The 15,178-nt window shown below is 39.9% G+C and overlaps 1 protein-coding gene across 8 annotated transcripts in view; it reads left to right on the top strand.

The window, feature by feature from the left end:
• Positions 1 to 15,178, top strand: part of atp2b2 (ATPase plasma membrane Ca2+ transporting 2) — a 58,482-nt gene that overhangs the window by 11,131 nt on the left and 32,173 nt on the right. For all 8 annotated transcript variants that reach the window (XM_061069803.1, XM_061069805.1, XM_061069804.1 and 5 more), the window contains exons 2-4: positions 10,543 to 10,743; positions 13,886 to 14,143; positions 14,693 to 14,818. In XM_061069803.1, the coding sequence (XP_060925786.1) occupies positions 10,543 to 10,743; positions 13,886 to 14,143; positions 14,693 to 14,818 (585 nt within the window). The remainder of the gene's footprint in view (positions 1 to 10,542; positions 10,744 to 13,885; positions 14,144 to 14,692; positions 14,819 to 15,178) is intronic.

The following is a 15,178-nucleotide window of genomic DNA, read 5'->3' as shown; positions in this document are numbered from 1 at the left end:
AGTGAATGGTTGAACAGTCTGGGATTACAGGCTGAAGTTACTGACCCTATTACACTTTGCTCTTATCACTAAACAGTTCTGTCTTAACACGCTCACACACTCACGCTGTCTCTCCCTCTCTCATACACACACACACTCACACACACACACACACACACAAACAAACACACACACACACACACACACACACACACACACACACACACACACACACACACACACACACACACACACACACACACCTCCCCCCCCACACACACACAGATGTTTCATTTAAATTGTGTCCACATCTAGGGCAATTGGTCCAACTAACATTTCAGTGTATGAGGCTTAGATGGGGGAGCAGATACACTAAATGCATATTTATAACATTGTTCTTTCACTTTTGAGCCATTAATGACCACATTTATAATCACATTTTACAGCATTTTAATGCTTCCACAATAGTGATGGCTGTGCCCAGAATGATGTCTTTTGAGTTGTCAGTCCTATTCTCATATCACAGGAATGCAATGAACTTCAACTCAAGGATGAACTGATCTCAAAAAAACTCAAGAATTCATATTCACAAAAGTCTTATAAGAGAGTGATAATAATTGTGATATATGATTATGTGGAAACTTGATGCTCTCAACTCAACGTTCTGCAAAAAGGCTTCTAGCTACTATTCACTGCCGTAACTCTAGAACAGAAGGGGAGATTGGGACCATGGTTCACATGTGGTCAGATAGTGAAATGGAAACACTATTTTTTCAGGAGGAGATGCATGTGTGACCACGAATGTCCGTTGAAGACACTCCGTACTTTCGAGTTTCTCCGTAGAAGTCCAGAAAAAGTCGATATGTGAACACAGCGTCTCTGAAACCCGACAGATGCAAAAATGAAATAACAAATATCTCTCTAAAAACAGTGCCTTAGACGTAGGAGACACCGACCAACATGTGAAGAGACTTTTGGTGATAGGAGCTGCCGGCGGTGTCAGGGAGCTGTAAACAAAATGTATACGTTTATACGTCACTTCCTACCTTTGTCTGCTACAACCGGCTGCTCCACCTCACATGAAGAATTTGTTGCTGTTGTGAACGCGTCTGTGCATAAAACCTCCCGCTGTGTTGTGCTCCGTATTTTTACCCAGAGGTCTGTCTGAAAACGACTTCACTAATACAACAGATATAGAGCAGACGAACACAAAGCTTAACCAAGTCAAGTCAAATAAATGTTATTTTATATATCGCTTCATCTCAAATCAAACCTTTGCCTCAAGGGGCTTCGCAATATGAGCAGCCAACGACATCCTCTATTCTCAGACCCTTGACTCAGAGGAAGAACAATTAATGAGCAGAATGGAGGAAACCTGGTAGATGCTTTATCTGATCTGGTTGGCAGAGGCAGGCGGTAATTCTAGTTTACACTGGTGTCCTGCTTCCCACAGACTTGTCATTTGTCGATACAGCCTAATGGAACATTGGGATCACTTGGTTTGATGTAGTGGATCTTCCCACCAATGCCAACATGGCAGAAACGTTGCCGCATGAGATTGCAAAGAGGCGTAATCATAGTACCACTACGATAATTATTCCTCCCTTTCAAATGCACATAACCCACAGATCCATGGTATAAACCGGACATTACCAATGCACAAAATAACTGTGTCATGAATTTAAAAGGCACCATATGCACAGAGGCCTTCATCCCACATGAGTCACTATCAGCTTGTTTCTGTTTTTCTCCCTCTGTGCTGCTCTTGATGTGCTACTTGCCAGGCCTCCAAAGAAGACTTTCTAAGAGGTGTAAATTAAACCTTTGGGATTTCAAATTCTGTGATATGAGCAGCTATCACGTTTTTTGTTGATGTTGTTTTGTAATCGCACAGGCCGTTTTTTCTTGCATAATATTACATAATCTGCCTTTTCTTCGCATTTTAAAATGACCATAGAAGTGCTAGAGATATCGTCATAGAAACAAAAGAGCCTGTCTACTTTGGGTCAGAGTATTAAAATGAATGTGAGATGCATTATACAATCTTTCAGATAGAACCTCCGAAGGTGTTGGGCCGTCTTTATTCATTTGTCACCTTACAAGTTTCTCTCTACACACTTATGTCGATAAATTCAGCAAAATAGGATCACTAAGTAATGATTAGTTTTCTTGCAGAGTGAGTGGTGTGTGTGTAAGAGAGAGAGAGAGAGTGAAAGCTGTGAGCTGTGTTCTCTCACTCCACTTTAGCATCTCCCGCATGAGTCAGACTCCTAAGCACAGTGCCTGACAGCAAAACTCACCCACTTGTACAGCTGCCCCCACAGACTCTCTCTCACACACACGATTGCATATTTTATTTTTTGCACTTCAACATTTTATTTAGTTGTTGGGTAACTGCTAAAAACTGCTCTGGCATTTTTCGTTTTGTTATTTTTTTTAACTGAACAGAAATTGTCACTTACATTCAGACTCAGTGGCTTCTCTGTCTTAATAGTTAAAGATGTAGAAGAGTAAAAACGTTTTTTTAGTGATCAGTTTGTACTATTGTCAAAATCAAATCAGATTAAGCCCTGGCAGTTTTGTCGTGCAGTTGGACCAACAGGTGGCCGGCATATCACAGGGCCAACATACAGGGACAAACAACCATTCACATTCACACCTATGGTCAATTAGAGTTTCCAACTAACCTATCTTCAGTCATGCATGTCTTTGGACTGGGGGAGAGAGGTTCTTGTTGATATTTATAACTGCAGCCTTTTTTAAAAAGGTAGAAACCAATAGCCTGGCTCTTTCCAAAGACCAAAACCCGCAAGAGCCTCTAAACCTCACTTATTACACACTATATCTCAAATAGTGAAAACAATTTGCTGGGGATTACGTGCCGGATAATTTCTTGGCGGCCCCACCCCCCCTCTGTGTTTTTTTTTACGGATTAAACAAATGAGATATAGCTTGTTAATTAGTGTTGAATCAGTGTCCTCATGCAAAGCTAGACAGCTGCTGGCTCCAGCTATGTATTTTACGTACAGATGTGAGAATGGTAACAATCGTATCATCTTTGATTGCTTAAAAAAAAGTCCAGTAATGAACCCATTATTCTATAAAAAATATGGTTCATAATCATGAATAAATTAGCAGTATTCTGCAGCTCTCAAACAGCTCTCTCTAACTCGGTGTGAAAGGCAGCCGTGCAAGCCAAGCGCCTCTGTCAAGTTCTCTAATAGGATGACTGACAGCCAACATCGTGATGCCCACCCCCCCACCATTGACAGAGGGGTGCAGCCTGCTATATGCACGATGTAATATTAGTGTCTACTTTAACGTCTATTCCAGGGGTGTCCAAACTACGGCCCGCTGGCCATCTGCGGCCCGCCATCCATTTTAAATTGGCCCGCCTCAATTTTTTTTTTTTTAAATTAAAAAAAAAAAAAAAATTAATTTTTTTTTTTAAACTAACAATTTAGTAGCACTTAAATGGCACTTACTTATAGCACACTTATTGTAATTTTGTTCTATTTTTGAAGAAATTGTACTTTCTTGATTCTTGTTGTTGGTTTGTACCCTCGGGTACCCTTGAATGCATTTATTATAAGTAGCTTTGGATACAAACGTCAGCTAAATGTAATGTAATGGACTATGGCCCACTGTATTGTACTTCTCAGTTAACACCGTTACGCCCCCCCCGCCCTGAGCAACACGATTGTCAACAGTCTGCTCCAGGGCAGGGGGGCGTGAGTGGCCCAGACCTTCGTATTTTTTTCTGTATGTGGCCCTCGGGATAAAAAGTTTGGACACCCCTGGTCTATTCCATGTTTTCAGGGATTTCCTCCAAAGCATTGCTTCCTTCGCCATCGATCAAAAGTAACCAAATATAAAACTGATGAGGTAAATGTCGTTTGTGTCGTCTTGGTTCTCCTGTAACGCAGAGGGGGAAAAGTTTGGGGCGAGCTATGCTAATGATGTCGGTACTTCGTAATGCATGTTGACAAATACAGATTATGATGAAGACCTACACTCCACTTCTCAGACTCTACTAACAATCATAAAGCAAGGAATGCTGTTTAAAAAAAGTCATACTTCACAATTCAGTACTACATGGTTCCCATTCTTTTCACATATTTTCACTCACCACTTACTAACATCTATACCATGTTAGGACGCAAATGACCCTTGTTTACATGGACTTAGAATATTGTTCCTGTGAAAGCAGGAGTCATTATAACAGGTCCTCTGAGCTCTTTGGTGCCTGATAAACATCATTTTGTCTACACATGCAGAAAACATAATAGGTTGTACTACGGTGTCATAAGACAATCATAAGACACAGGCTCCCACATACATGGAGTACTCTCATGGTGGGAAAGACACTGTGTCAGAAATTGCTCAGTGTCACTTTCCAGTCCATTACCTTCTAGATGGGGCTGTCCATAGGGGAATGAAGGATAGATGTGTATGTGTGTGTGTGTGTGTGTGTGTGTGTGTGTGTGTGTGTGTGTGTGTGTGTTTGCACACGATCATGCATTTGTGTCGTGTGACCCTGTGACTCCACATTAAATGAGTGAATGTATTTTCAGTTGTTTGTTTACATACACTACATTGTGTCTGCTCGCATGTTTGCCCTGCGAGAATGTGACCGCTCAATGGTCTGTACATAAAAGGGCAAGATTGCATGTGTGTTGCTACACTGACATGTCACATCATCTTGTCCTCGCAAAGAGAGAGCTCGTCTACTACTGTGCCCTCCTGTGCTCTCAATGCCAACAGGGTGTGGAGCGCACAGACTCATCTAAAACCCCAGATTGTAATCTGAGCAATGAGGCCCAAACACGAGGCAAAGCTGAGACTGAGCAGTTTGTTGAACAGGAGAAACCCTCAACAAAGAAGGAAAAGACAAAACCTTCCTGCTGTTTTAAATGCCTCACTAATATTAGTCTCCTGATGTTTACCCCAAAACATCCAGCCCTACTCTCTTTAAACGGGGAGAAAAGACTTCCGTTCTTTAATTGCATCTTCATTTAACAGTGGGTGGACCTGCTGTGCTGCTGGGTGTGACCTCCCCTCACATAAACAATTAGTGCAATTCACTTATATCCCCCTCCTCAGACTTAAACTTAAGACGCTGTTTACCATACTTCTTTTTACCTTGATGCTGGTCCAGAGATTTGAGTGAAAATGTCATAAACTTGCACAGACTGACAAGTGCGCCTTCACATGTTTAAGACACATTTGTATGCTATCCAGCTTGCTTTCATTACATCTTAAAACGAGGCAGTTCACAAGATTGTTCGTGGGGTAAATTAGGTTTTTACTTACTAAGGGTATTTGTCTCTCTCATTTTATCTTTATTTTACTCTCTACAGAAAATTGTTTTAATTATTATTTCTAAAAAGCCTTTAAATAGCATGTGTATAGTGTTGGAAACATATCACCTCGGACACTGAGCTTTAAGTAATCATATTGTATTGCATATTATTATGACTTGTGCATTGCCTGTTTTAAACCTGAATGTTTGGAATGGGCTGTTAGCTTGTTTATTTTGTTTTAGGTTTGGTGACCCTTGAATCAGTATTTGTAAACACGTTTTTGTTTTGTGATTGACAATATCACTTACATAGATGAAATTCAGTGCTGGTCACCTGTTAATTCAAGGTTTATTGATATTGAATGTATTTCATGTCCAAAATAAGGACATCAAGTATAAGTCTCATGTAAAAGCATCTTTTATCACAATTATAATGTATGTAATATCTTCCTCCGTGTCCGACATAAGCACACCGCCTTCTCAGCACGACGGAGGTTGTGTGTTGTTGCATTTTCTTTCCTTCTCTTGTCTTTGCGTGCATTTTTCAACTATCTATATATTCCCATCTTCCTTAACACCCTGCTCCCTTCTCCCATCCATGTCATTTCCTGATTTGTTAACGCATTCCTTTTCAATCGCCATCCTTTGCTGCTATTTCTACCTTGTTCAGCCTTTGCACGCACAGTAAGAAACCGCTCCTCTTCAGTGGCATAAAATGGTGTCATTATTGTAGAGGTCATTCTCAAGGACACTGTGACATATTTCTCCATCACTCCATTTTCTAATAAGAGCGTGATAATTATCCACCTTTTAACCGCTGATGGATTATTATTCATGCTGTTCCTCTACATCCAGCCTGCTCTCGCTGTATTTCTCAGTCCCTATCTCCCTCTTTTTCTCACCCTCTTGTGCTGCGTGAGTCACACTTCAACCCTCTCTGTCTTCTCTCCTCACCCCCCCACCCCCATCCACCCAGTCTCTTTTTAAAATGGTGAAAGCTGAGAACACATGTTGAAGCTATTGATTCGCTGCAGGGGGAAAAACACATCAATATTTTTGCGTCGTTACGATGATGATGATGATCATCATCGTACAACCCTGTTGCCATGGTGACTTGTATTGCACAATGTAGCTCCCTGTCTTGTGAAAGGGGGGAAAGAAAAGTTGATAGAGACAAGACAGGAAAACGTCAAATCAGGCAAGCAAGGAAACAAATATGCACTGCTAAGATTCAATAAGGCATGTTAGACATAACATGTCTTTAACACATCATGCAGGGACAAAAAAAAGGTGTTCATTTGTTGCTGGTCTGCTATGATGTGTCTTTTCCACAAGGACATTTAGAGGTCATAACACATTTACCTCCTTTACATCTTTTCTATGTTGCAACATACCTGTGCGCACACATACACACGTATACATGCACTTGAACACAAATCACACACACACATGCACAAACTCAGGAGCACTTACTTATTCATACATTCTCTAAGGTTCAGAGTCGTGGGTATTTCCACTGAACGAGTGGGATGCATAGTGTTTCCATGGAGATCTATTTTTAGCCACTGACAAAAAAAGGCCAACTGTTAAAATATGCCATCATATTCGCTCTGACTGAAAAGATTCCCACTTCCTCTCATGAAGAAATTATTGGCATTAAGTTATCTTTTTCTGTCTTTTCGGTTGGAAACGGGACGATAGGCAGGAACTGTTTGTTGAAGTGGATTTGACCCACAGATCCTGCTGCATTTGACAGATCAGTGCAAAACTTGATCGAATTTTAAAAATATTGGTAATAATAATACTGTAATTTCTCAGTTTGTAGGAAGGACGCAAACAGTTTTCATAATTTAAGTCATATATGAAAAAAAATTCCAAGTATATTATTTTCCAGCGAAAAGGTAAGGATTTGCTTGTTTTCGTAGTTTTATATCATTATAAATTAAACAATTTTATTTTTTGAATTGTCAATTGAACAAAATCAGATATAAATGAAATAATGTGTGATGAATTTGCAACGTAATTTACAGATTAATGGCAGAAATGATTGCAAGTTGTAGCCCAAGTCTCATCATTGTAATTTGAATGGTATAGTATGTAATTATAATCACATTAGTTTTGTCTTGATGCAAAACTAACTGGTCGGGTTTCTTAGCTGATGTTGAGAAGGCCTTTTCAGAGCTTTGTCTTTGAATTGAAGAAGCTGCTCCTCATTGCCCTGAGTCCAGACAACCAAAGAAAACCATTCTGATAATTAATTGGTTAGTAATTTTAATGATTAGTATCAGAAATATATGTTTTTCTCATGAGAATTAGTTATTGCAATATACACAATTAGGTATGGGGGAAAAAATGGTTTAGAATAGACAATATCTAATCAGCAACTCACTGGAAAGTAACTTAAGATACTAGGGAATGAAGTGATGACATGTCAATTTGATGCATTGCCGGCACACTGTTTGTTTAGACTCTAAACTTTTGTTGACAAGCTCATAGAATCTAAACTTTTGAGTCTATCAGCTGTTCAATAGTCCGAGGAGGAACCGCAATTTAATACTATTAATCATCTCATCATTTCCCTTCTCATTTTAAATTTTTATGCTGAAGATGGAGATATTTTCTTCATAGAGAAATAAACTGCTCTTTACGAACATAAAGGACTAATTGTAGCAGGAGTTTCATATCTATTTCCATCGATTGATCATATACATTTAGTACACAGTATTTTGTCAGTATGTTATTATCCGTTCAGGCTTCAGCACCTGGATATGAACAGCACACAGAGATTCATTTGCAATCAGCCGAGAATGTAATGTTGTGACTCATCTGTGAATCGCCAGAGCTTTTCCTCCTGCTCAAAATCCACTGTCAGAGCCGTTAGGTGGGCTGACAGTGTTTAGCCTGGAGTATTTCCAGTTCTGGAAAATGAATGTTTCGCTGTAGGCAACATTGCAATCAGCTACCCAGGAAGGAAGGTTAATGTAGCAAAGGATTTTCCAGGAAGCAATATGTATTTAATGATCAGGGAGATTGATTTCCGCATAGCATCCCATCTAAAAGGAACCCATTCCAAACATTTAACAAGGTTAAATGTCATTCTGAAATGATGCACCCTCTTATACAGAACTACCTATTATGCAGCAGAATAGTGTGCGGAATGTGTTCTGTTTTTGTTCTGTCTCTGGTCAGATGCATGAAATGTGGAGTAGGTGAACCACCACAGAGTGAAAAAACATCGTGAGTGAATGTTGTATTCAGTGTGCACCTGACCTAGCTAAAAGAATAGAAAGTTCTACACACACTGAATAAGGAAATGTTCGCTGTGTGTGTGCGTGCGTGCGTGCGTGCGTGCGTGTGTGTGTGTGCGTGTGTGTGTGTGTGTGTGTGTGTGTTAAACCAAATGGAACTGGCCCAAGCCGGATGATATGAGCTCTAGTTTTACAGTGTGATAGTGCAAGCATCCGGCGCAGACATGCTTGCCCAGCCTTATCACAAACACACACATACACAAGCAGCACGTGCAGGCGGTCACGACTCACAAACACATGCACACACACACACACACACAGACATGTTTGTGTGTGATGTGAGGAAGGGTGCTGTGGAGATCAATAGAGGAACATGCTAGGTCCTCTAACAGAGACATTTAAAAGAGAATGGAAAATGAGGCTATTTATAGACTGATCTATTTGTAACCGGGGCATTCTCCGACGTAGGAGCTGAGAATTGTTCTCTTTTCAAGCCTGCCCCCCCTTCTGTCCTCTCCGTCTCACTCTCTGCAACTCCTTCAGTAAAACAAATCAGTGTCCTCTTTTATCGCTCTCTCTTTGTGCAGTATTTTAAATTTGATTTAGCCACGACAGCTCTGTCATCGTCTTTGTCTGATCTCTTTCTTCTGAGTCTAATGGATCATCGCTTATGTTTCGCAAATGTCCATCAGCCATCTCGCAGTCGAATGTGCTCACGTGTGAAGCGGTGTCACGCATCCGTGATGTTATCAGGTGCAATCCAGGGCCGCTCTTGGGAGACCCAGTGACGTACCATGCATGACATAATGCTGTTGTAATGTCTGCGGTTGGGAGGAGAGCGAGCGAGACACAGAGACAGACGATGAATGCACACTGCTCTTGTGTCTGCTCACGGCAGCCAGATAATAGATCTGCAGTGAAAAGCAGCCAGAGACAAACCAGTAATGTAGCTGAGTGGAAATCTTTTAGGAATGATTTCAACTGAAGGTACAGAGCAGAAATTTGCATCGTGGGTAGTGCACTAATTACTACCTCCATGGTTGTGTGAAGGTTTGATGCAGATCAGTTACGGTCACAGCCCCTTGTAATGCGCCCCTGCTGGAACAAATTCATATTGTGATTTCATGTATAAATATGTATGGTTGTTTTACTCTTTAATAAAGATTACCATAGATCCATAAATTATTCCCTTGGAAATCTGTGAAAATTTTGCATTCTTCCAGCTGGCTTCATGAAAATCTGTTTTTGCGTAATCTTGTAATAGCTTAGTCAAGTCAATCAAAGAGACAGAGGTGAAAACATGACCTCAGTGGCAGAAGGAAATACAGTTAGATTCAAAATCAATAAGTTAAAAAACCCTAAATAGGGCATTTTGAAAAATAAAAGTAATATGGCACACACAAGGCATATGAATTTGTGGAGGCAATATGGGGATTTTGAACTTGAAATGGTATCTACCAAACCAGTACTGCATGTGCTTTGTCAGATTACTTGAGCTGCTGTACAAGAATCATTTTCTAAACAGTAGTCTAAAAGTAAATTGTGCCTCAAGCCATAGAGAAGTTTTACAGTTAAAAGAGCAAAAGATATTTATGTGCAGCAGTTCATGGAGTATGAGGATGTGGAGGAGGTCGAAGCAGAAGACCTTCATATCTTGAGCAGAATTATATAAGGAACGTGGCTGCGGCCCACCATGACTCAAACTGGTAATTAGAGATGTTTTGTGTGTGTGTATGTGCGGCAAGATTTAGAAAAAGTGAACTAGAAAGGTAAACTGGCTTGAGAGTACCTAGATAGTTTCACATTCAAATAAATACTGCAGTTTCATTTTTGTGTGGGGATGTAAAATGTACATAGCTGTTTCTTTTTGTAATGTTAACCATGAATATATACTATAAAAAAACAACTGTAATACTTCATTATACAGTTATGTACTGTACTATCAATATATATCTAATAATATTTCCCTCTCCTCTCCTCTCCTCTTCTTCTGTCTGCATCTTCGTCTCTCAGGTCTCACGGGTGACCAAGACGACCTGGACAAGAGAAAAGAAATATTTGGGAAAAACCTGATACCTCCAAAGAAGCCAAAAACCTTCCTGCAGCTGGTATGGGAGGCCCTGCAGGACGTCACCCTCATCATCCTGGAGGTTGCTGCACTGATCTCCCTGGGCCTTTCCTTCTACCAGCCTCCCGGAGACAGCACCGGAGCGTGTGAGTGACGCAGCTCCTGTCACTTCACTTCCAGTAACATTCTCTCTCTGTCACTCGTCATGAGACGCGCGCACACACACACACACACACACACACACACACACACACACACACACACACACACACCATACACAATTATGTTATCTCTGCTATCGCCACTATTGCACAGAACAGCAGAGGACTATAATTGCATTGGCTCACTGACATCACTTCCTCTGACATTACTGGCCCTTGCTGACACACTTACACCTTTATATATGCAAACACACTTTTTAATTGGTGAGGCAGGTCACACGTTATTTGTGACCTGCCTCAGAAGGTCAAGTGACTCATCAAGTGTAGGGCTAATTTGTAAGTGTGTTAGTCCATGTGTGTGTGTGTGTGTGTGCGCGCCTGCGTGAACATTATGAATGTGTTAAATGTGTGTATGAAAAGCAACGGTAAGGTTAATGAAGTGTTGAGTAGAAAAATAACCTTGAGCTCCCAGAGCCCATACATCAGCCCTGTGAGCTGTGAAACAGGAAATGAAGACAGAGACTATAATGAGCTGCTGAGTCAGCAACATCAGTCATTGCTCCCAACATTATCACAGTAATGGAATTCAGTTTCCCTGACAAAGAGGCCAGTCATCATTTTTAAGAGGTTTAAACACTGGTGAAGGAAGGACCAGGTTCGTCAATCAAATTGTTTTAACATTAGTTAATTTTGTAGTTTGTAGTTTTTCACCGGACTTAGCCTTTTTCATGTACGTCTTCTGAGCTACGTTGAGTTACGATCAAGCTCTTTGCATCAACAAATCCAAACAAAGCGGAGAGGTACCAAAGGAATCATTATGCTAATAACTGCGTCCGTCTACAGACCCATAATCAAGCTTCCCTTTAACTGCCGGCATAAAAAAGGTGCCGATATGCAAGTCTCTTCTCATATTTGAAATACATGAATACATATGAATCTAAATCAGCACATAAACTCCTGCGGATATGAATAGATGTGAATAACAGAGCGATTCAGAAAGAAATGAATGATTACCATCAGCATACTCACCGAAATGGATGTATGAGTGTATTTCAGAGGAGAGAAGGACATGAGGCCATGAGGGTGTGAGGAGGTTTTAACATACAGTGAAGCACATAGAAAAAAAATCACAAGTAATATGTTACCAAATTTTTTAAAGAATTAATTTAAGTTTCATTTAAATTTGAGCGATAACTGAATTTGAAAGAAAAGCATGAACAATAATAATGATCATAAATGGAGTGAGTTCTTTTTCAGCACAATTAATTTAGTATAATCTAACATTTATGCAAAAAATGTGTGGTTGTTAAAGAGCTTTGACAAGGATGAGTAAGGTGGGATAAATACAAATGACAAATGGAATATTACAGGAATTAATTCGTAATTTAAGGCTACACGTAATTTTTGAAGGGTTGTATCAGGAGATCAGCCTGATCCTGTGGTCAAATGAGAAAAGTGGAGCATCCTGGTATTTTATACTTTAGTATATGTTTCAGAAATGATGACATGTGTAATCTTTTGACGCAGACTTTGAGGACATTGTTTCTGAGGAGGGAATGGCTGGTATTGCTCCAGTGTTATGAACTAAACAGTTATGAGATACTGAAAGTGTATTATAAATCCTACAAATCTGACCATGACAACTTGGACCAACCTTACACCCACACATGCATGTACACAAGCACATATCTCTCACCACTGGTTTACACTTTTATCTATTAATAGGTTTAAAAAGACAGCTCAGTGGTCCAGAAATAGATGGTGGTGGGATGACATAAATCTCATTTACATATGAAAGAACTTGACTACAGTTAAATGGTTAGGGTCTTAATTGGGTCCGAAGCATGCAACAACAAAAAAACTAAAAAGTACAGGAGACACTGAAACTAGCAGGATTTGATCGAGTATCCAAATCAATTAGTTTAATTAACTTTAAAGCTATGTTTTTATTAATTTACACGTTACCAGCTCAGGAGTTTTGTGTCTTGTTGGCACTTCAGCACCATGGACAGCGACACATTTGCTGCATGATTTAGTGTCCTTCTATGTTTTGTGCACATGCTTGCATTTACATGTCTGTAATATGGAACCACTGACAATCAGAACCACAGACAGCTTTGATACTGCTATTGTTATAATACTATGATATCATTACTGTTATTGTGGTGCAGTAACCAAACAGGACTGGCTGAACTCCAAACCGTTTTAATAACTATACTTAAATACAGACTTTTGCATTTATCATAGTTTGACTACATGGAAAACATTAACAATACTTAATTTACGATTTTTAGAAATCTAAATAAAATTGATATGGATATTAAGACAGAATAAAATAATTCAGTATATTTAATTAGATAAATAGATACAATTTACTAGTTTTGTGTATTTCTCTATTAGTGCTAAACTCCACAATGCATTATAATGTATCAGTACATAAAGTGTGTATGCAATGGCAGTAGTAGTCTTACAGGGGGAGAATATTTTTGTTACTGCAAGCTGTATATCATATTGATTGGAGCCTCTCTGTAGAGTCCAAATTGCTTCCACAGTCTAGTTGTTCGTTTCATAACACCCTGCAAATGTAATCTTTATAATATGGGGATCTGCACTAGCTCAATTGTGAGCTGCAAATTTGTTGTTATTTGTCATTGTCCAAAGCAAATCACCCCACTCGGGAATCTTTAAGCCAGCGAGCCACGAGTGGAGAGCACAATCGCTCCCAGGACATTACAAGAGGAGTAAGAGGTGGACTGGGTACAAGCCTTGTTTCATCCTCAAATATATTCCACTGCACAGCCAGGGGACAACAGGGCTTCTATTTTAAGTGGATAAAATTCAGGGCTCATTACATATTTTTCCAGATCTGCCCTCTTATATTCCGCTCTTTGCACATTTTTTTCCTGTATACACACTTGCATACACAGTCGCAGCCGTCATTGTGCAAAGCAGGAGCGTTGATAACATCTCTGTGTATCTCCTATTATAAATCGTAATATTTTACAAATTCTGTATGACATCTGCAAGCACGAAAACCTCAGTCTATGAGCAAATATAAAAACACATGTGTGTATTATATCTTTATATTTTTCCTCTTCACCTTGCTGTCCCTGTTATCAAACTGCAGACTGTGGCGCAGCGGCAACGGGGGGCGAGGACGAGGGCGAGGCGGAAGCTGGCTGGATCGAGGGTGCGGCCATCCTGTTGTCTGTGGTGTGTGTGGTGCTGGTTACCGCCTTCAATGATTGGTCGAAGGAGAAGCAGTTCCGTGGGCTGCAGAACCGCATCGAGCAGGAGCAGAAGTTCCAGGTGGTCCGCGGTGGCCAGGTTATACAGCTGCCCGTGGCTGAAATAGTGGTGGGGGATATCGCTCAAATCAAATACGGTAGGTATGAGGGGATTGTCACACCGGTTGGATGTGTCAGAGTTAACTCACTTCATTTCATACTGTAAGAGAGGTCAACTCAAAAAGCAAATGTCTTCTTGGAGTAGATTTATTGTTCAGAGCGATTTGATACAAAAACCATTAAATATTTGTTTGGACATTCCCTGTGACTTTTGAATGACTGTCGATTGTTCTGTTATTTTCATGGTTCCAGCCGAGGGATTCAGGTTTTTTCCGCCTAAAGCAAATAAAATATCAAAGATACATTTTAGTATTAAAGTACAGTGTTTGTTGAGGTAACATCACTTTAACACTGTAACACCCCACTATTACATAGGTTTGTTTTGTGTGTTTAAGCTATGTGCTTGTCTCTGTACTAATATACACATCCTCTCAATTATCTATCCTGAATGACGTAAACTCAAACCCATGTTAAATCTCTTATTTTGAATAGTTTCTGAGTTTTTTCTCAACAATTTAGTTTCTATTAAATCCAGATATGCAATGAATCCACTGCAGATAGTGACTCTGCTGTCTTTGTTGCTGTAGGTGATCTGCTTCCAGCTGATGGTGTGTTGATCCAGGGCAATGACCTGAAGATCGATGAGTCATCACTGACCGGAGAGTCAGACCACGTCAAGAAGGAGGCGAACAGGGACCCCATGCTGTTGTCTGGTAGGATGCCAGTAGAGGCTCTCTCTCGATGTAGATGAGATATTGTCACTGTTGTGTTTTCGTACAATCTATATTGTTGTGCTAAGGACAAAGGGACAAAAGACAGAGGTGGTGACTCAACTTTGTCACTGTCTATACTTTTCCTTTTCTATGATATTGTTATCTCCTTTGCGAAAGTGGCTCATTTCTGAGTTTTAACTAATTTATTTTAAAGTTATTAATTCATATTCATTGCTTTTAATCAAATGACAGAAATATTATGTTGTACACGTTTCCATGGAGGATTAATTGGTTTATAATCATTTCAGTGGACAGTTATACAATTTTAGGAGTATTATAATATTCAAGTTGTTTTTTTTT

This window comes from Limanda limanda, chromosome 4 (assembly GCF_963576545.1).
Source record: "Limanda limanda chromosome 4, fLimLim1.1, whole genome shotgun sequence".
Lineage (NCBI taxonomy): Eukaryota > Metazoa > Chordata > Actinopteri > Pleuronectiformes > Pleuronectidae > Limanda > Limanda limanda.
Note: the sequence above shows the minus strand (reverse complement) of the source record. Positions and strands in the feature narration are given on the sequence as shown.